The 25,438-nt window shown below is 42.2% G+C and overlaps 1 protein-coding gene across 2 annotated transcripts in view; it reads left to right on the top strand.

Annotated features, from left to right (window-relative positions):
- The window catches only part of TMEM178A (transmembrane protein 178A), a 51,670-nt gene extending 27,277 nt beyond the window's left edge, over positions 1 to 24,393 (top strand). The window contains exons 2-4 of one of the 2 annotated variants that reach the window (XM_043604106.1): positions 10,029 to 10,142; positions 13,216 to 13,353; positions 23,405 to 24,393. In XM_043604106.1, the coding sequence (XP_043460041.1) occupies positions 10,029 to 10,142; positions 13,216 to 13,353; positions 23,405 to 23,646 (494 nt within the window). In that variant the 3' untranslated portion in view covers positions 23,647 to 24,393. The remainder of the gene's footprint in view (positions 1 to 10,028; positions 10,143 to 13,215; positions 13,354 to 23,404) is intronic. The other variant, XM_043604107.1, reaches the window with a different exon arrangement.
- Positions 24,394 to 25,438: the final 1,045 nt, after the last annotated feature.

Below are 25,438 nucleotides of genomic sequence, written 5' to 3'. Positions count from 1 at the left end.
AAATTTAAAAAAATAGAAAAGAGAGAGAATATGGAGTGAACACAGATATAATTCCACGCAAGTGAGGTGATTCCCCATTAGTAATAAGAAACAAGAGTAGCAGAACAAAGTAGTGTGTTATGGAGAGTCTAAACAAGAACGACTTTGACACCTGTCAGGTACTTCCTAGATCAAACACTTGCTCTCAGTTGCTTTTACTTCATTTGGAGTCTTGTTCACCTTCATCTGGAACTTTCCTCTCTCCGGTACAGTGGCCAGCAGCCACGTGAGACTGTTGAGCTCTTGGGATGAGACTTGCTGTGCTTTAAGTGAAAAACAGCAGATTTTGAAGATTTAGTGTGAACAAAGTATGTAAAATATCTCACTAACGGGTGCCCGGCTGGCTCAGTTGGAAGAGCATAGGATTGTGAGTTCAAGCCCCATGCTGGGTGTCAAGATTACTAAAAAAAATAAGTAAACTCAAAAAAATTCCACTAATACTTTTTAAAATATTGATTTTATGTTAAATTAAAATAGAAGATAATTATTCTTGCCTATTTATTTTTGTAGCATGGCCACAGAAAACTTGAAATTCTATATATGGCTTGTATTTCCACCGGTCAGTGCCACTCCACAGTCACTAACTTTGTACCTCCTTTCTCTCAGCTCTGGAGACCTGATGATGGGTTTGCCCTCAGGGCTTGACTTCAGGACTGGTTTTGGCCATTTGAGGCTTAAAATTGCCAGCATTAGCCCACTAAACTCACTGTATTTGGTTTATTTATCTCAGTGAGGGCTGTTCGTACCCCTTAAAGGAGGCGACAAGGAAGACGTTTTCTTTTGTCTGCTTAATACCTGATTCCCTCTGAAACGAAATCTCTCTGATAAGAACATGGCAGCCCCGTTGCCCTGTGACCCCATGATGGATCTTTCCTTTCAGACCGGGATGCGTGCCGGCAGAGCTGGTGTGAAAAGAGTTCTTTATTTTTCTGTCCACGGGCCAGTTATGGAATTCCACGTTGCCTCTGAAATGTTTTAGGAAACAGTGCAAGCTGTTCACTCACCCTTTCATCTGCTAGCCATAGCTCTTACACGTCAAGGACCCAGAAAGAAGTCACAACCTCAGCTCTTAAGGAACTCGGGACACTCCGACGGAGGCAGACTCTCTGATCTATTAGCAAATGATCCAGAGCCAGATTGTGAGGCTCAGCCCCTAACATCACAACACCAGAGAAGAGAAATGAGCTGCGATGGCTGCTGTGTTCCTTCAGGAAGGCATTTTGAATGAAGGTGTTGGGCTTGGGGGTCTTAGGGGGTTTGGGGTGGTTCCAAGGTGATGACTGTATAGCTGCAGGAAGAAAGGGGCCTGACCCTGCCAAGGCACATGTCTGGGAGTTGTGGAGATATAGCCCTGGGGACCAGTTGCAGTAAAAGTAAGTGAAGTGGGGGGCGGGGATAAGTGACAAGGGCCTAGAGCCTGGTTTTGATTAGGGGGAAGCCAATGGTATGTTACTATGTAGAGGCAAGACAGAGCCAGATGATGAAGACCTCAGGCTTTATTGCTCTCAGGGACCACGAATTTTCTCATCTTCTGTTTGCCCAAGTGTGGAAGTTGGTACAGTGGCACAGCATTAAAGCTATTTAATAAACAGGTGGCATTTACTATGTGCTGGGTACTTCATTTTAAAAGAAGTACATAATTCTACAATAAATACCTAATTACATTATGGGAGGTAAAATTGTGTCCCACTTGTAGTAATCAATGTAAAGAAACATATTAAGTGCATGGTACTGTAAATGGCGGGTGATTATAGCAAAAATCTTGTTTTTTTAAATTATTTTTTAATTTATTTATTTTGAGAGAGAGAAAGAGCGTGAGCAGGGAAGGGGGAGGGAGGGAGGGAGAGAGAGAGAGAGAGAGAGAGAGAGAGAGAGAGAGAGAGAGAGAATCCCAAGCAGGCTCTGCACTGTTAGCACAGAACCCGACGTGGGGCTCAACCTCACCAACCCGCGAGATCATGACCTGAGCCAAAATTGAGAGTCGGACACTTAACTGACAGAGCCACCCAGGTGCCCCTTATAGCAAAATCTTAAGGGTTGTCATAGTCTGCATTACAGATGGGCAGCTGAGGCTCCGGAGGCCCCAGACCTTTCCACAGCAGATTTATCCAGCAGTGGCAAGAGGGTGGGTTGGAGGGTGGAGAGAAGAGCGGTAAGGAGGCCAGTCGGCCAGCTCTTCAAGAGGGTAGCGATGGGAGTCTTGCACTGAACGTTGAGTGGAGAGGAAACACGAGAGCCATTGGGTAGACTGCCGTTCAGGCGTTGCATTGCATGTGTTTATCTCTCTGTACACTTGGGTTAATCTGCGATGCACATTTGGGGTGCAGACTCCTTGTGTGTGTGGCAATAGTTCTGTATGGTGAATGTGAGCAAGTGCCAGGAGATATTTCGTAACCAAATGCTGACATTTATCGAGTGCTTCGACTGGCTGCGTCCCATGCTAAGTCCTTGAATGACCTCTTTCATTCCTCATAATAACCACAGAAGGCATCTGCCGTTTCCCACCCCCACCCCCACCCCCCGCCTTGTACAGATGAAGGCACAGAGGCTCAGAGAGTTTAAGTCACTTGCCAAAAGTCGCACAGCCGGGTTTCAAATCCAAGTCTGTCTGACTGCAAGACCTTTAGCCACCACATCATTGCCTGGTCCTAGTGACTTTTTACAGCATCTTCTGCTGTTTGTCTCTCATTTAACCTTGAGTATGAGTTTCTGTGACTTAGCTTAGAATTTGATTCATCTCCCTAAGCACCAGAAACAACAGATATTCACTGGACCATAAACCCTATTCCTAACCTCTGTGCAGTATATTTATGTATCTTCTTCTGTGGTTTATATCATCATTAAAGCGGCTCTACTTGGCCCTTTAAGAAGCTAATTAATCACTAAATATAGATCACAACTTGTTCTTTTCAACCCTCTGCATGTTTCTTCCCCCCATTGTGTGATGCCATCTGGTGCTATGAGCTCATGCTTTTTGTGTTCCTTTTCAGAGAGCCAGATTCATTGCTGTCTATACCCAGAAAGCCAGTTAATTTCAAAGTTTGCATGCATGGCTTTGAAAAAATTGGAAGCTAATGCCTCCTTGTGGATTTCCACAGTATCACTTTTTAACATAACATCGCACGGAACTTCGGTCTTTACTACCATCCACACATACACGCACACATGTCTTTTCATCAAAAGGACCTAATTTGTCTTTGGCAAGCTGTCAAGCAACTACAGGTCTTTTCCTGTGTGATTTTTGTCAAGTTTCATTTTGTCAGTTTAAAGCGTATGCTGTAAGGAGCCAGACCTTAATAATATACTCCCCCCTTCGAATCTATTTGACTTTCTGAGACAGCAGCGGAGTTTAAGAACAAGAAATACAACAGCTAATGTGGGCCTCTGACACTGCTGCTGATCTGTCCTTCACTCCCACTTTCTCTCCTAATTCTTCCTGGAGTCTTGATCATCTTCCAAGGGAGTGGAGCACAGGAGCCGTAGACTGTTTTCTTGCAAGCTCAGCTGAGGGGCTCTGGGCTTGCCAGCAGGCTCCCAATCAGTGGGATTGTTGAGTACTGCTTGTTACCGTCCGGTCCAGACCTTGTCACTCTCCACACCTCCTTTCTCTTCTCATTTCAGAGCGCTTGGCAGTTTAAATTTAGCCCGGGAGCCTAGCAGGGAAGGAAAGGTAATTTGGCTACGTGAGCACTGCTTACCTCACTCCTGGCACATGCTGGGTGCCCCTGGGGAAGCAGGAGAGCACTGGCCAGCTGCCTTCCTCCTTTCTGTGGCTCTTCCTCCTGGGATCGTGCCTGTTCCTAGCAAGGGGCTGAGATGAGCCCTGAGAATGTCCCCTGTGATGTAAAAGGAACCGTGTATTTCCCTAGCATAGAAGCTGTCCTAGGGCCAGCCCCTCGCGCTCTCAGAGAACGGTTTCTACTCAGTCCACACTCCATTTGAGCATGAAGCAGCTTCTGTGAGATGCAGGTAGAATGAAGTCACTGAGTCAGCCATGGAGCCAATCCAGTCTCCAAATAACATTGTCAAAAGGTATGGGTAATATACAGACAGAAGCCTCAATTAAGTTTTGTTTCCAAAAGAGCACATGTTGTTACTAAACCAAAAAAAAATGGGGGCGCCTGGATGGCTCAGTCAGTTAAGCCACTCACTTTTGATCGGTTGCACGTTGAAGCTCTGCATTGGGCTCCATTTTGGGCGTGGTGCCAACTTAAAAAAAAAAAAAACGAAAAAAATGTGCTTTTCCCTGTAAATTGACAATTTGCTTAATAACTCGTTGTAGCCACCCACAGAATTAAGATGCACTTCTAAAAGATTAAGGATTTCTAACTTTCCTGAGTGACTAGTATACAAAATTTGGATAACAGCATATATGTTAAAGCTTGGTTACTACTTTGCACTGTGGCCTTAGGCTAGTTGCTTAATGTCTCTGAACTTCAAATTTTTCTACCTACTTAATGGAGCAAATCATACTTACTATTTTTTAATCTGGTTCATAGGGTTGTGGGTGAGCATCAAATAGATTTTGTCAAATGCTTTTTCTGCATTTAGGAGATGATCTTGTGGTTTCTGTGCTTTATTCTTTTGACAAGGCCTATTATATTAATTGATTTTCACATGTTGGAACAATCTTGCATTCATGATATCAATCCCACTTGGTCATGATGCACAGTCTTTGTTATATGTTGCTGAATTCAGTTTGCAGGTGTTTGTGGAGGATTTTTGTATATAATAGTCACAAGAATACTTTGAAATATTCTTTACTTGTTATGTTTTTGGTTTTTGTATCAGGTGTAATATTGACCTCCTAGAATGATTTGGGAATTCTATTATTTTTTTTTTGAAGAGTTTATGAATGATCGTTATTCTTTTTCAGATATTTGGTAAAATTTACCAGTAAGGATATGGTCCTGGGCTTTTCTTCACTGGAAGATTTTAATTGTAAAGATTTTATTTTTAAGTAATTTCTACACCTGACACGGGGCATGAACTCACAACCCCAAGAACAAGAGTCTCATGCTCTACTGACTGAGCCAGCCAGGCCCTCCATCATTGGATAAGTTATTTACTACCTTAATCTCTACCTATTATAGATCTTTTCAGATTTTCTATTTCTACTTGAGTCAGTTGTGGTAGTTTATGTCCTTCTACAGATTTCATCTGTATAATCTAATTTGTTGGCATATAATTTTTTCACAATATTCTCTTACAATCCTTTTTATTTCCATATTGGTAATGCCCTCTGTTTTATTCTTGATTTTAGTAACTTGAGTCTTCTTTTTTTTTTTTTTGTTTTGGTTAGATTAACTAAATTTTATTAATCTTAATTTTTGTCAATTTTATTAATCTTAGTGCCAATTTTTGGTCTTGCTTATTTTCTGGGTTCTTCTATTCTCTACTTCATTTGTTTCTACTGTAATTATACAATCTCTTTTCTTCTGCTTAAGGTTTAGTTTGCTTTTCTTTTTTTGGTTTTTTAAGGTAGACAGTTAGGTTATTGATTTGACATCTTGTTTTTTAATGTAGGCATTTGCAGCTATAAATTTTCCTCTAAGCACCACTTTAGCTGCATCTCATAAATTTTGGTATGCTGTGATTTAGTTTTCATTCATCTCAGAGTGCTTTTAAATTTCTCTTGTGATTTATTTTTTGAACACTTGGCTGTTTAGGAGTGTGTTACTACATTTCCACAAATTTGTGAATGTCTCAAGTTCTCTTATTGATTCTAACTTCATTGTAGTATGGTCAGAGAACATACTCCGTATGGTTTTAATAATTTTAAGTATATTGAGATTTGTTTTATTGCCTAACATATGGTCTATCGCAGAGAACATTCTATGTGCACTCAAAAAGAATGTGTATTCTGCTGTGGTTGGGTAGAGTGTTCTATAGATGTGTTTTGTCTAGTTGTTTTAGAGTGTTGTTCAAATCTTCTATTTCTGTGCTGATCTTCTAAATGTTGTACCATGTTTGAAAGTGGGATATTGAAGCCTTCAACTATTCTTGTTGAATTGTCTATTTCTCCCTTCAGTTTTTGCTCCCTGTATTTTGGGGGCTCTGTTGGTAAGTAGGTGCATATGTGTTTATAATTTTATAAATTCCCAGGGGATTGACCCTTTTACCATTCTAAAATGTCTTTGCCTATAGTAAAAATTTTTGTCTCTAAGTTTATTTTATCTGATGTTAGTATACCATTCCCATCTCTCTTTTGGTAATTGCATGGTATATCTTTTTCTGTACTTTTACTTTCAACCTATTTGCATCTTTGGATCTAAAGTGTGTCTCTTGTGGACATCATATAGGTGGATCACGTTGTTTTATTTATAATGCCAATCTCTGTCTTTTGATTGGAGTGTTTGATCTGTTTAGATTTAATGTAATTCCTTATAAGGGAGGAGTTATGTCCGCTGTTTTGCTATTTGTTTTCTATACGTTCCTCTATTCTTCCATTACTGTCTTCTTCTGTGTTAAGTGGATGTTTTCTAGTAACCTTTTAAATATGGATTATATATGTATGTATACATGCACGCACACACACACACACACACACACACACACAAGTTGCCTTGTGAATTACAATTAACATTTTAATTTATAGCAATCAAGTTTGGGTTAATACCAACTGAATTTCACTCGTATATAAAAGCTTTGCTGCTTTATAGCTCCATTCCCACTCCTCTCCTTTGCATGGTTATTATCATACAAATTACATTGTATGATCCTCAACACAGATTTACAATTATTGGTTAATGTTTTGTGTCTTTTAAATCAGGCAATAGAAAAAAAGTTACAGCACAGATAGTACATGTATATTGTCTTTTATGTTTACCCATGTCATGACCTTGACAAATGTTCTTTATTTTTTTCTAATGTTTATTTATTTTTGAGAGAGAGAGAGAGCAGGGAAGGTGCAGAGAGAGGGAGACACAGAATCCAAAGCAGGCTTCAGGCTCTGAGCTGTCACTACAGAGCCTGACGTAGGGCTCAAACCCACGGACCGTGAGATCACGACCTGAGCCGAAGTCGGACACTTAACTGACTGAGCCACCAAGGCACTCTGACAAATGTTCTTTATTTCTTCATGTAGATTCAGTTACTGTACTTTCCTTTCATCCAGAAGGACCCCCTTTAGTATTTCTTGTTGGACAGGTCTGCTAGTGACATACTCTCTCAGTTTTTGTTTTGCTGGAAATGTCTTAATTTTTCCTTCATTTCTGAAAGATGACTTTGTTGCATATAGAATTCTTGATTAATTTTCTTTCTTTCGTTGCTTTGAATATGTCATCTCACTCCCTTCTGGCTTCCATAATTTCTGATGAGAAATCATCTTCCACTCTTTTGAGGAACGCTTGTATGTGATAAGTTGCTTTTCTCTTGCTTCTTTCAAAACGTTCTCTTTAGCTTTTGGGAGTTTGATTATGATGTGTCTGGGTGTGGCTCCCTTTGAGTTTATCCTATTTGTGGTTCATCAGACTTAGATGTGAGGATGTATGTTTTTCATCACATTTGGGGAACTTTTGACAATTATTTCATCAAATATTCTTTTTGCCCCTTTTTCTCTTTCCTCCTTCTTGCGACTCCCATTATACTGACATTGGTATAATTGATGGTGTCTCACAGATCTCTGAGGCTCTGTTTATTTTCTTCTCTTCTTTCCTCATTTTTTTTCAGACTGGATAATCTCAATTGACTTATCTTCAAGTTTGCTGATTATTTTTTCTGCCCCTCCAGTGGATTTTTCATTTCATTTATTGTGCTTTTCAAGTTCAGGATTTCCACTTGTTTTTTTTTTTTTTCCTTTTTATCCTTCCTGTCACTTTACTGATATTCTCTGTAGGGTGAGACATCATTCTCATACTTGCCTTTAGTTCTTTGAACACGTTTTAAGCAGCTGATTTAACGTCTTTGTCAGGTAAGTCCAACATCTGGGTTTCCTCAGTGATACTTTCTACTGAATGGCTTTTTTCCTCATGCATGGACCATATGTTCTTGTTTCTTTGTATGTTGTATACTTTTTTACTGAAAACTGTGTATTTAAAAAAAATATTATGTAGCAACTCTAGAAATTAGATTCTTCTTCTTCCTCCTCAGGGTTTGTTATTATTTGGTGGTGGTGTTGTTGGTTTCTTTAGTGTCTTTCCTTAACTGATTCTGTAAAGTCTCTATTCTTTGTCATATGTGGCCCCTGAAGTCTCTGCTTGACCAGCTGTGTGTGAAGCTAATGGACAGAAATGTCCTTAGCTGCCTGGAACTAATAAGTCCCAGTGTTTGCTGATGGGCGATGTGTGGATGTCGTTCATGTCTTCAGCTCTGCCTTAGCCTTCACTCCCTGCTTTACAGAGCCTCAAGGTCAGCCAGAGGATGAATACCGCTTGGAATGACAGTTTTGAAAAATACAAATGCAAGCTATTGATACATTTGCAGCATGTTATCTGCTACTATTCTCGTCCTAGATTGTTTGTTCTTTTTAAGCACAGGCGTTTTCTGACTTCTATGTAAACATCTAACTTATGTGCCTTAGACCACAGAACCACTGCCACGGGCCCATGTTGAAAAAACAAGGAGAAAAATAGAGCTTCGAACTTTGAGGGAATTGGTGGTTTCATGATGAAAAAAAAAAATAAAAAGAAAAATCTTCCCCAAAACAGAGGTAGTCTTGGGGCAGTGTTTCTCAAAGTGAGATTCAAGGACTGCCTGCCTCAGAATTACTTGGGATGTTTGTTAAAGTTCAGGTTCCTGGCTCCATCCCAAATCCTTTGATTTAGAATATCTTGGGTGGGGTCCATCCAGGAATGTACATTTTTTTTTTTTTATAACTTGAAAGAAAAAAAAAATTTAACGCTTATTTATTTTTGAGAGGCAGAGAGAGACAGAGCACGAGCAAGGGAGGGGCAGAGAGAGAGGGAGACACAGAATCCGAAGCAGGCTCCGGGCTCTGAGCTGTCAGCACAGAGCTGGATGTGGGACCCAAACTCACAAAACCATGAGATCATGACCTGATCCGAAACAGAGTCAGACGCTTAACCGACTGAGACACCTATGTGCCCCCCAAAGTTTTATTTCTATAAGTAATTAAATTCCAGAAATTAGACATTTATTTGCATCTATGAGGATTTTTTTTTTTAGTAGCTGCAGGGTTATCATAGGATTCAGGCTGAATCATGGGGCTCAGAAGATTTTAGGGGAAAAATAAGCCCGTATTTATTTATGCAATAAAAGCATGGGTTGGGAGAGAGGGTAGGAGAAGATACTAGATAAATCAATGGGTATACTTGCTCATTTCAAAATATTGTGCCTAGGGCTGGGCATGCAGCCAGAAAAGGTAGGGAAAGTTTTTCTTTCTCCTCTCTACTTTAATTTTCGTTTCCCTCTCTACTTTTAGTATTACTCTTTCTCTTGGGACCCAGAATTTAGGTCAGTAAAATTTGTATTAAGGAAATGCATCAGCTGCCCTGGGGTTAAATAGGCTCTTGAGGGTTATCTGGTGACTGAATCACCACCTAAGCCACCACGTAGAGGGTTGTCTTCATGGAATAATGTCTTCTGGTTTCCAAATAACACACTTCCTAATGAACTTTTTGATGCAACCCGTTTGAGAGTTTGAGATTGGATCAAGTTCAGACACATGTAATTTATCTGGGTTAACTTAAAATTTTAAGCTGATTTCCCCCAACCACATGTATACTTTTAGGCCATTTTTCCTTGAGGAGTTTTGTGTTTAGTTAACACAAACTCAGCGTTGAAAAACAATTTGGGGAGTTTAGATCTTTATCAAATTTATGACATTCACAAGTGACACATGATTTAAAAAATTATTTCACGTTTTAGATTTTTACTGCTCTGACTTGCCTGTATCACTGAGAGTCATCAGGTGATTCCTATCCCTCCCCCCATTCAACCCAGTTCAGGACACATTATTGGGCTGTAGATCTCCAGAATTCTATTACAAATACACGGACTAGTAAATCGCATTTCTTATTTCCTTCAAGGTATTGCACAGCGATGCACAGCCATCAAGTACCACTTTTCTCAGCCAATCCGCTTACGAAACATTCCTTTCAATTTAACCAAGACAATTCAGCAAGATGAATGGCACCTGCTTCGTGAGTATTTCTGGGAACGGGTCAGAGAGGAAATGGTGTCTTGCCGCACAAAAAGTATTCCCACCAGCCCTCTCAGGTTTGGACGGAAGGACGTTGTGCTGATTCTACGTGGGCCCAATCCGACTTGGTCAGAGACTCAGGGAGTCATTTCATTTCGCTAGGCTGCAGTCACAACTTGTTTACAGGTGGAACGTGTGAAAATCAGGCCTGAGGCTTTTCGAGACAGGGCAGTGTGTGTGTGTGTGTGTGTGTGTGTGTGTGTATGTGTGTGTGTTTCTGCCCTGGGGGCATCTGTACCGAAATGGCCTCCTGCATCTTTTCTTTACCAAGTCATCGTGCATGAAGATCTGCTCTGCCACTTAGGTTAGTAAACCAAGGAGATTATACCTTAGGTACTCTCAGTTTTGTTTCGTTTGTAGAATATTCATTTTAGCTACCACGTCTATCTCAGACCTTGGTATTTCTGCCAAAATATCTTTATGAGTGCATGTTGTAATTTTCTCAGAGGAGGTCTGTTATCAGAGGACATCTCAATGATGGGAACTACTCTTTTTCACTGTCAGGAAAATGTGAAAATCTAGAAAGGACCATGCCATGTGATACTAAAGAGGGCAGATATCTACCTGAAAATTGCTGACTCATGCTGCCTGGTGATAGATGACTCAGGAAAGCAAAAAAAAAAAAAAAAAAAAAAAAGAAAAAAACTAGACTCTAATCGGAGGCCGACACTATCATTTGCCAATGAAATAAGCAGCGAGGACGTTGGTGATCCAGTTGGGTGGACAAGGCCACTGCAGAAAACCAAGCAGAACCTCATTTTGTGAGGAAATCTCTGCAGATGAAAGGCTCTGTTTTGAACTCCACACCCGACCATGGAAGCTCTTATGACACGGCTCCAGCAGCAGTCTCAATGTTACACATTTTCTGATTGGCAGATTTAGGACTTGGAAAGTCATTGGCTGAAATGTGGTTTTTTCCTTAGTGCTATGACTCCCTGAGAACTCTCTCTTGTTGGCTGATCTTAACAAGCATTTCTCAGCAGATCTGAGAGTTTTATCTAAGTGTTCTCACATCTGAATTCTTTATGAGCGTGTTTGGAGTTCTTTACCTTAATCAACAAGTCTAGAAAGCCACACAGTCACTGATTTTTCTGTCTGGTGAGAAAAGATAGACATAGGAACCTGAGAAAGAGCGTCACCTCTGTACTCAAGGAGTCTGTGCCCTGCTGTTGTCCAGCAAGACGGTATTTGAGTGTTCCTTTCATCCTCTTTGAGGTTCTCCCAGAAAGAGACTTTCGGTATCTGCATGCATAGCCCTTTCTGAGAAAGTTATATTTGGTGATTTGTACCATGTTTATCAGATAAGCTTAACATGTCTGGTACTGTTGCAAATCCTATGTGGATTATATCTGAACCTTGTACCTTTTAATGGTCATAGACAACAGAGTTACTACTGAAACCACAGGGAATTTAGGGAGTTGAGATACTAATGACTGAACTCTTCTGACATTTCCCCTGTTCAGATGTGGATGTCTCCAAATGACTTATACCCTTAACATTAAACTCAGCCCCTTTAAATTATCACTGTCCCTGGCCCTTGGTCTGAGGTGTCTACACTTCCTCATCTAGGCAGAGATGCTCTGCTTTCATTTAATGCTCTGAGCTGAAAATGGGAAATCCCTTTGAAAGTAAATATATGATATCACTCATATGTGGAATTTAAGAAACAGAACAGATGAACATAGGGGAAGGGAAGGAAAAATAAGATGAAAAGAGAGGAGACAAACCATAGGAGACTCTTAAATACAGAGAACAAACTGAGGGTGCTGGGGGGAGGTGTGGGGGGTATGGGATAAATGGGGGATGGACATTAAGGAGGGCACTTGTTGGGATGAGCAATGGGTGTTATAAGTAAGGGATGAATCACTAAATTCTCCTCCTGAAATCATTATTAAGCTATATGTTAACTAACTTGTATTTAAATAAAATTAAAAAATAAAAATATATACATATATAAAATTAAATTAAATTAAAATAAATTTAAAAAAAAAAAAAAAGGAATGGTCCAAGGGTGCCCAGAGCTATTGACTGGCCTCAGGGGCACCAGATCTCTGCTTGAGATCTATTGTTTTAAGAAGGGTCACAGGTATTCAGCTAACAATTTTAAAAATGTACATTTGTTCAAACAAAAGGTAAGGAGATAGAAGAAGTGAAATAGCAGAGGGTGGGCAATCAGAGCACTGCTTGAGGGTAGCAATCAGAGTGACAATACGTCAGGTGCCTGCAGTCCGTCCATCTCTTGGTTTTGCCTAGGAGGTGGTGGAGGGGCTGGGTTTTTGGCTCCGGGATCCCGATTGCGTCTTTGTGACAGACCATACCTGCCAGTTGTGTCTACGGCAGACACTTGGCCATGAGAAAGGTCTCTCCTCAGCCTGTGGAAATGGGTACTTGGGTTGTGGGGCCTGTGTTTAAGGGGAGAGGGAGTTTACGAGCAGATATCCCATATGTGCACTTTGGGCCCCATTTCAGTCACCACGATTGCATCCACTTTCTCAAATCCTTTTTGAAAATAGATGTAAACGAGAAATAAAACAATTGGCCATCAAGGTGCTCAGGTAAAACCATATTTCACTGTAACACACTTTGTGGGCTCTTTCTCAAAAGCCAGATTAAGTAGAGCCACTATAGTGGTGGTAAGCTACATTTCCATCACTCTGTTAAGGGAAGTAAAGATATTTCTCTTACCTACCTCACTTTCAGTACATTAAGGAACTTGCTATCTATTACCCAGGTTTACCCTGACATTGTCCTCTGGCCTACTCTCCGTGGGGTACAGACTTCTCCGTGGACTCAGAGAAGGTAGACTCTGCCCCCTGGATTTGCTGGACCCCATCTGTCCTCTTCTGGAATACCTGGGGAGAGACTTCCCTAAACCACCTCAGCCCCACAGACCCTAAGACTGCCTGGGTCACTTACTAGTTTTGACAATGTGTATACAAAGCTCTTCGTTCTCTGGTTTTCAATGACTTTGCTGCTTCTGCTTTTCATTCGGAATGTTTGTGTTTCGAGAGTAGACTTGAGAAGAATCACTGCCGGCTTCCTGGGCATGGCTGTAGCCGTCCTGCTCTGTGGCTGCATCGTGGCCACGGTCAGTTTCTTCTGGGAGGAAAGCTTGACCCAACACGTGGCCGGACTCCTTTTCCTCATGACAGGTACGCCCAACACCTCAGCAAAAGTGGAGGCTGCCTGCCTGTGGCCAGCCTCACTCTGTTAATTTTGCTGTCACTTGTGCAAAGAGCAACCAGAGGTCGTTTGGCTTTTGTGGGTAATACACAATTTAAAGAAAACAGCAGTGTTAATAGTACAGGCCTGGTTTCTCCACTGTGGGCCCCGAGAAAGTTGGACAGAAATGTCTTGGGCTTGATCTCCGTATGAGCCAGCCCTGTATTTTCTGTCTCTGCTTCATACCATGTCCCTAGCCCTGGCCTGGACTCCTGGCAAGCCCTGGTCATCATTTATCAGGATCCCAGAAGGAGAGAAAGAGTGATCAGCACAACCCGCCCCCAAGGCTGAAAGTTAACTCAAAGTACTTCTCTTAGTGATGGTGTCTTTGGTGTCATCTTTCTTTCTTTCTTTTTTTCTTTCTTTCTTTCTAGAAAACAAAGACAGCATGAGTGAGGAAGGGGCAGAGAGAGAAAGAGAGAGAGAGAGAGAGAGAGAGAGAGAAAGAGAGAATGAGAATCCCAAGCAGGCTTCACACTGTCAGCACAGAGCCGGACGTGGGGCTCAAACCCACGAACCGTGAGATCATGACCTGAGCCAAAACCAAGAGTCAGATGCGTAACCGGCTGAGCCACCCAGGCACTGTGGTGTAATTTTTACACACAAATTACTCCACAGATGTTTTTTGAGGACTTGCTACTCTAGGTACCAGAGACACCATGAATAAGGCAAACAGAATCCTTCTGCATTTCTGTCGCAGGGAGACAGAGACCATAACTTGTGCTAATGATAAATACTGTGAGGAAAACAAAGAAGGTGGAATAGGGGTCTCAGGGAACACCTGGCTGAGGTGATTTCCCAGCTAAATCATGGAAAGCATCCGGCAGAGGGCGGGCATGTGCTGCAGGGTGAGCCGCATCCTGAGGCAGGGGTGGCTTGGTGTATCTTGAGCCATGGAAAGAAGACCAGTGTGGTTGGAGGGCAGGGAGAAAAAGGATAGTGTCTCTTGAGGTGGGAGATACAGGCAGTGGCTGGATTTCAATCCAACGGTAATGGAAGCCACCAGGTTTTAAGCAGAAGAGGGATCTTCAAGCAGGGTATTGGAAAGGGGGTAGTGTGTGGAGACAGGCCTGTGGTCTCTTTGATTAGCAGGTGAAGGGTGTGCTTTTGTCTAAAAAGGAGTCAGGAGCTGAGTTGACAGCTAACACTGAAGGCGGCTACAGGGAAGAAACCTTTTTTTCCCTTCTCCTCTTTCACAAGGTAATTAATGTATTAGTGATTAGTAAATGCCAAATTAACAGTTTCACAAGTATACTCAGTATCGGAGCCAATATGACTCTGCATGTGTCGCCATTTTGAACGAGCCTATTGCCTATTTCTCTGGAGTTCAGTTTTTCAAACGACCACACCTGGGTTTGCTAGCGCTTCTTCCTTAATAGCCGCTCCCCCACCGGTTAACTGGAGGCAGTGATGCCTGACACCATTGGCTGGCACCATTTCCTGTCTGTCCTTCTTTCGGGGTTGACAGGTAGGTGGCGCTTTGCTTTCTGGTGTGGTCGGACAATCGGCAGCCTAAGTAACCCAAGTCACAGGCAGGGGCCCTTCCTTCAGCCCCTTACTCTCTCTGTGAGCAAGATGGGTCATCGTCGTTGTGTTGTCGTAAGCACCCTGACAGAACCGTCTGAGGTCACACGGCCCCTGAGTAGTCTGAGCAGAAAACCAAGTTGAGCTTTCCATATTTTGGTGAATGCTCTTAGATTGTAGCACAGGGAGGCTAAAATTCTAGGTCCTGAGGTTTTGGAGGAAGATTTGAACCCTCCAGACTAGCCATTGGGTACCTCATTTAAAATCCAAATTGCAGAACGGATGAGTCAGGGTAGCAAAAAGCAGAGAGGCCTGTCTGCCCAGAGGATCCCTTTAAGCCTCTGCTGGGTCCTAATGGTTGTTAAAAATCTCATCCATGTTCTTCCCTCCCATTATTGGTTGAGCCCCCATTTTCCTGACTCTCGTCCGTGTATACATCAAAGAACTGCAGATTCGCCTCCCCTCCCAACCCTGGAAAGACTCACCTTATATCCCCTTGTCAGGAAAATGAGAGAAGCTATAGACAAGAAAACCTTAGTGGTGGTTTTAAAGCACACTTTAATATGGGTAATGCATAAATAATTTAGGATGCTCTTAGATATAAAACAATCGTTAGCAGTAAAATAAATCACTGGGCCATAAAAGCCAGGGCTAGTGAGAGTTCCTAGGAAGGTCGCAGGCCGGACTGGTTGTAAATAAAGGGGGGTGGTTGTTGAGCACTGGGTAGGCAGGGAGAAAGGCTAGCAGCCAAGCGTCCTGCCCCCGCTCCACATTTCCATGCTCAGCCCTTATTTCTGATCCTCATGTGGACTAGAACTCCGAGCCAGATTGACTCAGGCATCCTCAGGATTTATCATCAAAAGCCCATGTGCAATTGTTAAACAAAAACGAAACAAGCAAAACAATAGCCACAATCACAAAAACCCCACAACAGCCAAAAAAAAACATACCCCAGGCTTAGAAACTTGAAGTCTGATGACCAGTCCTGAAGGACTAACAGACACAACATAACATCGTCCAGTTTTCTTGGCTTTTGGTTGGCCAAACAAATGTTTGGTTGTCCCAACATTTGGGAATAAGGAGAAAATCCTCTTGTAGATCCCACCACCTGAAAAAGGAGGTTGTTGAAATATTTTTCTTATTCTGGACCAAATCTTGCCCATGAGTTTGCCTCATTTAAAAAAAAAAAAAAGATGTTCGTAACCATGATCACAGTAAAGTATTTGGTCTTCTGGGCTTCCATTTAACATCCTCCATTTGGGTTCTGTGTCTCCCTGTCTCTCTCTGCCCCTTCCCCACTTGCACTCTGTCTCTGTCTCTCTCAAAATAAATGAACGTTAAAAAAAATTTAAAAAAGAAAGGGGAATTCCTGGGTGGCTCAGTTGGTTAAGAGTCCGACTTCGGCTTGGGACATGATCTCAAGGCTCGTGAGTTCGCGCCCCGCGTCGGGCTCTCTACTGACAGCTCAGAGCCCGGAGCCTGCTTTCCCTTCCCTGCTTGTGCTCTGGCTCTCTGTCTCTGTCTCTGTCTCTCTCAAAATAAATAAACATTATAAAAAATTAGGAAAAAAAATAACATCCTGCCATAAGCTTTCCCCACATTGTTCTGTTTTTTTGCTCTGTTGTTTTCAATGGTATTCCATAGTTACATGCTCTTCCGAGGGGTGGATATGCTGTGTTGTGTTCATCTGTTCCCTTCCTTGTAGGGTTTAGAGAGGTTTGTTTGATTTTTGCTATTTCAAATCGTGCCTTTATATTTCCTTTGTAAATGCCGGGGTAGCGACATTAATCCACTGCACGAGATAAATTAGCTGGAGGATGTTCATATGTAGTAGCAGTGGAAGAGAGCAACTAAGGGTTAAAAGAATTGATTTTAATTAAGCAGAAGTGTCTTCAGCAGCGCTTGTCAGCATCTCTCCCACAGATTTCTGATGCTAAACTTAGCCCCTTCTAATGCGCTGGCATCTTCGTTCTCCGCCTGAACTTATTAGCCAAACCTTCAATGGAGAGCATCAGGGATGTGACAGTTTGAGATGTTAAAATGGAAACTTTGAAACAGTCTTCCTCCTTTTGCCTTATTGCATACAGACAGCTCTTGATTACCCACATGTGGACCAGCAGTGCTGCTGACTGTTCACAATGGAAGCCGCGTTCTGGGCCCCTTCCCCCACTTTGGGGCCTCTCCAGGGGCCTTCCAGCAGGACTCAGGGAAGGCCTCACATCCCCCAGAGCCCCCCCAGATACAGCCTTTTGACTTCATGGCCTCTGAGCTCTCCCCCCCCCCCCCCACACGATCGAAGAGGCCCGAGCAGAGGACTGAGGGATTAAGACATCCTCCAGTTTATCTTCTGCTCTCGGGGTGCTGTGAAAGCCTATTTCCATCAACATTCAATGATGCATCGCCGTGGTGACATAATCATGATACTTATAATTTCAGTTATATATACACAAATCTTTAAAAGGGTTAACTTATTCAAAGCAAACATTTTAAAATGTAACGTTTATGTTGCTGTTGCTTTTGTTTTATTATCTTTTAAAATCTTGGGAATCTCAAAAATTGGGTAAAGCTTGGGCCTTTCTCGATGGGGGCCTCACTGCCCACTGGGTCATTCCCCTTCACAGGCAGGGCTGTCCAGTGAGTGTTGTGACAGCCGACAAAAAGTGACAGAGCCCAGGCTGCCCAGCAAAGCTCGGGGACAGTCAACACCCATGTTGGGTTATCCCTTCCTTTGCTTTGATGCATTAAAGAGGGAAAAAAAAAGACTTCGCTGTAGTAGATAAATGAAATTATCTAGGTTATCCATTGATTATGACCTAAAACCACAGGTCCTTAGGACCTCAGTTGAAACATTTGGGGCCAGATGTGTTTTGGAATTCAGGATTTTTAAGTTTCATTTTAGAAAAGTAAATATGGTGAATATACCTTATATTATCTAACACCCTCAGCAGGGTCTGAAATCAAACACATTAACATTTCTGCAGCAAAACATATGAATATTCACATGAAGCAGGATCAATAAGGACTATAAATAGACTCATGTCACATCAGGTCAGGGTTTGCATTAAACAAGATTGCTGCAACCTTTCAGGAAAAGAGTGGATGTTTTGGATTTAATAATTGCAGATTTAGGACCTTCTATTTTATTTTATTTTTTTAAGTTTTGTCTGTTTCTGTTAGTCTTGCCTATTCATTTAGGAAAGACAATTGAGGAATGGCTTTTTGGGCAATCTGCGTGAAAAATCGCAGGAGGCATTTTTGCGGGAAGAGCAAAGAGACCAGAATGATGGGCAGGCTGTCTTTTGAAGGAGTGAAAAAAAAAATCAATGTTTATGCCTTGGGGTGTTGCGGTTGTGTTATTTATCAAGCAGGCTAACCAGGGTGAGGCGGCCTCACTCCTTTCGGACTGTTAAGCACATCAAAGGAGGATGGTCAGAAGAGTGGGCCCAGTTACCCTAATTACAGCTTGCCAGCTGGCCACAGGCACCTTGAAGATTTCAGGGAAGGAAATTAGGTTGATGATCTGGGACGGCTGCATAAATTTACTTCCATCCTGATCCGCAAAAGATCCCTTCCAACCCTATAATTCTGTGATATCCTGGTATCTTCTAATTAAGAATATTGGTAGAAAACTTTTTAATATTTTATAAGAAAAGGAGTTGCATACAGGGCTTTTCAGAACCAGTAATTATTCACTGTTTTTGCAGTCAAATGCTCTACCCCTGAGCTATACCCCCAATTATTCACTGTTTTGAAGATGCTACCAGCAATAACCATGACCGAGGCTGGGACTCAAGAACCTCTCTCCCCAGGCACCACCAGCTGGGCTGAAGACTGTCAGTGGTAGCTGAGGGGGACTTCTGGCTGGTCAGGGAGTGAGCGAAAGGGAAGGAACGCCTCGGAGAAGAATGGAGGAGAGACGACGTCTCTCCCCATGGATCATCAGGAAGGACCATTAGATTTTGAACTTTCTGAGTGCAGGCGTGGTACCTTATTTATCTTTTCATACCCCTTCCCCATACCTTGCATTAATTAGATTGCTAATGATAAAAATGCAGCATTAACAGCAATAACTGGCTCTAGGGGGTAAGTCCTACACGGGGTAATTTGGGATGAACTGGTCCTTAGATTGGTAGAACTCAGTGTGTTGTAGAAGTCAGTTTCATTCATCAGGTTTTGTTGACTCCATGTGCTCAGCTCTATTAGACTCTATGTGGAACTTACCAAAGTCTAGGAGGTCTCTACTACCTTGCCCTGAGATGCATGCTGGAAAGCGAAGTGGGTTCCTGATCATGGCGACGTCAAACCCATCATGGCTGTGACCAATAAGGACTCGTTAAACCACCTCTAATATAATCAGAACTGGATTGGGACATAGTAGATGCTTGATAACTAATCACTGAATAACTGATCAAGTAACATTTAAAATAATAAACTCTTGCTAAGACCTATGAAAGGAATAGAAATATACTTCATGCATTGACTACACCCACAGATGATGTTACAGACTGGGTTGTATCCCTACCCAAATTCGGATGTTTGAAGTTCTAACCCCCCTTACTTCAGAGTGTGACTGGATTTGGAGATGGGGTCTTTAAAGAGGTGATTAAGGTAAAATAAGGTCATGAAAGTGGACCTTAATCCTATAATATGATCAACACTCTTTCTTGGTGTCTTTAGTGTTGGAGTTTTTTTTTTTTTCCTTTTTAAAATATCTTCGGTGGGTTAGGCCTCTCTTATAAAGTCTTTTTGGGCAAGGTGGAAACAATGTTTTGTCTCCTGTCAGTACATTTCTTGGAAATAATCACAAACAGGCCTTCCCATCCCACAAAAATCAGCTGTGGCAATGACCTATGTTCAAGCTCTCTGAACGATGTGAGAGTCTGAAAAAGAGGAACTCTCGCGTATGCTGTTTTGTTCATCTTTGCTTTCCTCTTTCTCAGAACAATTTCAAAAGCATCTTGGAAGAATTAAAAATGTCACCGAAGGGCAGCTTGTGAGAGCACTGGTGGGAAGGGAGAAGGGCAGACGGGGGAATTTTTGTGGGTTCGCAGTAACCCTCCTGCCAACTTTAAGCAAAGTGAGTAAAGGCAGCAGAAAATAAGGCAGGTTTTCATCCAGATCTGACAAGTGTCCTCTTCCAAAAAGAACTTGAGAGACATAGATATTTCACCATAAAATAAATACAAGTAATACAAATACGACAAAGGGACAATTGGGTTTGCAAGGCAAGATGGGTCCGAGGGTGAGATCAGTAGCAAAAAGCATGACATGAAGTGCCCAACTTTTGCTCATGGTGGGCCACTGATTAGCTTTAGGGAGTTTCAGGAACTTGGTCAGAGAAAGAAATTTCTTTTTTTTTTTTAATGTTTTATTTATTTTTTTAAGACAGACAGAGAGAATGAGTGGGGATGGGGCAGAGAGAGAGGGAGACACAGAATGCAAAGCAGGCTCCAGGCTCTGAGCTGTCAGCACAGAGCCCAGTGCGGGGCTCAAACTCACAAGCCATGAGATCATGACCTGAGCTGAATGAAGTCAGACACTTAACTGACTGAGCCACCCAGGCGCCCCAGAGAAAGGAATTTCTGTTAGTGACATCTTTCCCAGTCTCCATGAGCTCCGTAGACATAAGGCACAATCATTCATGACACCAGGGGCAGAGAAAATCATCCTTCTGGTTAAGCCTTCAGGGTAGATGATTTCTTATAATCCGCTTCTATTCAGTGTAAACCGGTGGTGTTATACTAAAATTCATTTCACCAAAAGCAATTTTATGGAGTTGGCAGGGGAGAGGTGCTAATAAAATCAATGTTCAGTATAAAATCAACGGGAGCATATATAGTATATACATGGCATTCTTTTTTTGGTGTGTGTGTGGGGGGGGTGGGGAATGTTCTTGCTCTGTGCCTTTATTTTGGAATAACAGAATCACAGAAATCTGATACTGTAAGGGTCTGCAGTAACTAAGTCCCCATTTCTTTTTCCCGGTTGAGGAAACTAAGACTTGGGTAATTTCAAGGTCACACAGTGATCAGCGGTAGATCTGGGGACCAGAATACACATTTCCCGCATCTCAGCCCAATGCATTTGGACATCAAAGGATGCTTAAAAGTCTTAGTTTGAACTCAAGTTTTCAGAGGTCATTAAACCTACATTACTTGTAAAAAGCCTTGCTTTTAGGCATTCAGCTCTGTGCAGACAGCTGAATGCAGAATAGAGTTGTTTTTCCTATGAATGGGTCATTGTTCTATTATGATATTTTACCTGTTGATACTCCAGAGATCATTTTTTTCTAACTGCCTTATTGTTCTATGACCAGCATTCCTTAGAAGGACTTTGTTATATAGAAACACTGGCTTTGTTTTAGTGCCAGTGAAAACATTCATGTAAACGTAAGAACGTTTGCTCTTCACGAGGCTTGAAAAAAGCAGAGGAGTATTATTTTTCGACTGGCCTGTTCCTTTATGGAAGAATTATTTCCATCTGATCTTTGGGGAACTCAAAATGATATGTTTGCCATAATAATCTGGAGCAGGAAGTCAGAAGATACTATTGGATCCTTTTTGGAAAAACAGAATTAGACAAAGAGTCGGAAATATCAAATTATCTCAGATCAAGTATCCTCTTAATTTGAAACATTTCTTTTCTAAATGCACAATTAGAAAAGGATTCAGGCAATGTGCCCTTATGTGATTTAAGTGCAGGCAGAATTCTGGCACTTAAAAATGGCATTAAGGTCACCTTTATTTTCTCCCAATTGCTGCTTACACTGAATTTGGTTTCTGATCGCCAGAGCTCTATTGAAAAGGATGGAGGGAAATCTGTTACTTTAGGCCCTCTCTTTTTAGCCCTCAAATCTATTACCTATGGAGATGCTCAATATATCCTCAATGCAATTTTCAAGCAAATAGATACAACCTCCATTGTACGCTGGGATAAACCAAAGTATGAAGCAGAGAGGCACCGGACTTGGAACAGAACTGGGCATCCCATTACTGCACTAGGTGTTCATTTCTGTTTTCATTACCCATCGTCAGCAACTGCCACATTCTGATCCCCTGCCCATCAAAAGGACCACCCCTGGCAGTCCATTGTAGTGGAATAGACCATCTATATCCTTGGAACACCACTTAAGTACTAAAAATACTGTGTTTGGGGAATTTTTATCAAAGTCTTGATTTTAGCGTTCTGGAAAGACAATTATACATACGTGTGTTGGTACAAAAAAGTAAAATTTGGGGTCTGTCCATTTTCTTTTTTTCTTTTCTTCTTTTTTTTTTTTAATGTTTATTTCTGAGAGAGACAGAGTGCAAGCAGGGGAGGTGCAGAGAGGGAGAGGGAGACACAGAATCCGAAGCAGGTTCCAGGCTCTGAGCTGTCAGCACAGAGCCGGACGTGGGGCTCGATCTCACGAACCCTGAGATCATGACCTGAGCCGAAGTCAGACGCTCAACTGACTGAGCCACCCAGGGGTCCCTGTCCATTTTCTTTATGTCACTCAAATTGCCTCCTATATTCTGAATGGTTGAAGTATATTATCTCCTAACTCAGATATTTTACATCAATTCCAACATCCTGGATTTAATTTATATCACTTAAAAGCTTTTATTCATCCATTGACAAAAACCTACAATGATTTGTTGAGGCCTTAGTATATACCATGCTCTGTACCTTAAAACATAATTTAGCACTTGAAAATTTCATGTAAGATATTACTTACAGGGAACATGGTAAATACTAATGAAAATAGTAATTGAAAAAGAAAATAGACTTTGTGTGATGCTTGTAACTGCATAAAAATGCATCCCATCAGGTACAGAGTAAGGGGAAAGGAAGACTCTCGTATTAGGTGTGAGTGATTATAGAAAAGATCGTTTCCTCAAAAATAGTTAGAATTTTTATTTTATTGTTTTAAGAACAAAAGCCAAGGGGCCGCCTGGGTGGCTCAGTCGGTTAAGCTTCCGACTTCGGCCCAGGTCATGATCTCACGGTCCGTGAGTTCGAGCCCCGCGTCGGGCTCTGTGCTGACAGCTCGGAGCCTGGAGCCTGTTCCGGATTCTGTGTCTCTCCTTTTCTCGTGCTCTCTCTCTGTCTCTCTCTCTTTCTCTCAAAAATAAATAAACATTAAAAAAATTAAAAAAAAAAAAGAACAAAAGCCAAAAATAAGTTCAAACATACATAAAATCCAAGCAAGCTAATTCTGAATAATTCAAGATGTCGGAATTTCCTCCTGTATTCTTTCCTCTTCTACCTCCAGCACCTCGTGTACAGCCTGGCGCACGAAAGTTTCTCCAGTGTTTGTGGAACGAATTCAGGCGACTTCCAGTGTGGAAATTACAGCTCCTTTACAAATTTGGAGTGACCACCTCATCAGTTGGCCCGATTTTCACAGAGGCCCGTGTGGCACTTGCCTTCTAGCAGGCAACACCGTAACCGTGTTCTCTTTTGCATTATTTATAGGGATATTTTGCACCATCTCCCTCTGTACGTATGCTGCCAGCATCTCCTACGACTTGCACCGGCTCCCGAAGCTCATTTATAGCCTGCCTGATGACGTGGAACATGGCTACAGCTGGTCCATCTTTTGTGCCTGGTGCAGTTTGGGCTTTATCGTGGCAGCTGGAGGTCTGTGCATCGCTTATCCGTTTATTAGCCGGACCAAGATTGCACATCTAAAGTCTGGCAGGGACTCCACGGTATGACTGTCCGCACTCAAGTTCACTGCTCGGTGGCCCGTCCACAGTGCTGACGACTCCTGAGAGGAACGTGGTGGAATTCAAGTCGGGATCCCAAGCACAAAGCGGTCTTTTACGTTCCGAACCGTTGCCTGCCAGCCCTTTCTGGACGACTGATAGAAAATCACGCAAAACCTCCATACCTTTCTACGGACAAGACTACTGTGGATTCAAGTGCTTTAATGACTATTTATGCTTTGACTGTGAGAAATTGGGAGCAGTGCCATGGAACATTTCTAGGTTTAGAAAAAAGGGGAAATTGCAATGGGAAAATTTGTATGATTGCCATTTATTTCAGAAAGTTTGTATATAACAATTACCCGAGAGTCCTTTCTATTTGCAAAAGGGTTCGTAACAAAGCAAGTATAATTTTCTTGTCATTGTACCACGCTTGTTAAGTTTTAATGCGGTCCCTTCGGCACGTGTCCTAATGGTGTCTTGTGTCAGCACCAAATATCTGTGCATCATTGGTGGGTGTTCCTTGTCACGGGAAGATTCCTCTTCTGTTGCCTTATTTATTTATTTATTTATTTATTTTTAATGGAAGTCTCTTCTCTGTCTTTGTACCGGCATCCAAATCCTAAGAAGAACAGACCAACCGTGTAAGAGCTAATCCGTGACACTATGCAGTATTGTTCGATGTCTTCCCTGTTGGTTAATCTCTGTCTCTTTCTGTTAACTGGATTTCTGCATTAAATGACTGCCCTCTTGTTAGTCTGGGTGTGCTTTCTTTCCGCAGTGGTAACGGGTCTCCTTACCCATGTGCACAGAGTAGGAATTCTGTTGTTTTAGTAAGACTCTTGCTGAGACTTACTAGTTGCTTCCATTAGGTTGGTTATAATTTATCTTTTGTGGCAGCCACACACTTGCTATTTGTGTGTGTCAAACTTCTTTCCATGGTACTTAAAAAATTTTTCCTCTCTCTTCCTTTATCATCTCTCTGGTAGTCAGCCCATGCTAAGGAACCACGGTGTCTCCTTTGTCCCTGGACCTCCTAGGCTAGCGGGTTTCAATCTTGGCTGCACATGAAGAATCACCTGGTGAGGGCCGCCTGGGTGGCTCAGCTGGATAAACGTCGAGTTTGGCTCAGGTTATGCTCTCACGGTTCGTGGGTTCGAGCCCCGCGTCGGGCTCTGTCCTGACAGCTCAGAGCCTGGAACCTGCTTCGGATTCTGTGTCTCCCTCTCTCTCCGCCCCTCTCCCATTCGCACTGTCTCTCTTTCTCAAAAGTAAATAAACATTAAAAAAAATTAAAAAAGAAAGTCACCTGGTGAATTTCTCAGCCACATCTTAACTAGGCCCCTCCTGAGACCAATTGACTCAATGTCTGCAGCAGGGCCCAGGCTGCAGTATTTTTGAAGCAATATCCCAGAAAATTCTGATGTGCAGCTGGATTGAGGTCCCTGTTCTGAGCCAGCATTGTGGTAACCTCCTTAGTAGTTAACATTTACTTCACACTGAAGGTGTGCCAGTAAGTGGGCTATGTCTTTTTTCCCCCCAGGTACGATTTCATTTAAAATTTTTTTAATGTTTTTATTTATTTTTGAGAGAGAGACAGAGCGAGTGGGAGAGGGGCAGAGAGAGAGACACACACGCACACAGAATCTGAAGCAGGCTCCAGGCTCTGAGCTGTCAGCACAGAGCCCAGTGCGGGTCTCGAACTCGTGAGCAGTGAGATCATGACCTGAGCCAAAGTCGGATGCTCAACCGATTGAGCCACTTAGGCGCCCCGGTATGATTTCATTTAACCTTCTCAAAA

Source organism: Prionailurus bengalensis, chromosome A3, assembly GCF_016509475.1.
Source record: "Prionailurus bengalensis isolate Pbe53 chromosome A3, Fcat_Pben_1.1_paternal_pri, whole genome shotgun sequence".
In the NCBI taxonomy this organism is placed as follows: domain Eukaryota; kingdom Metazoa; phylum Chordata; class Mammalia; order Carnivora; family Felidae; genus Prionailurus; species Prionailurus bengalensis.
Note: the sequence above shows the minus strand (reverse complement) of the source record. Positions and strands in the feature narration are given on the sequence as shown.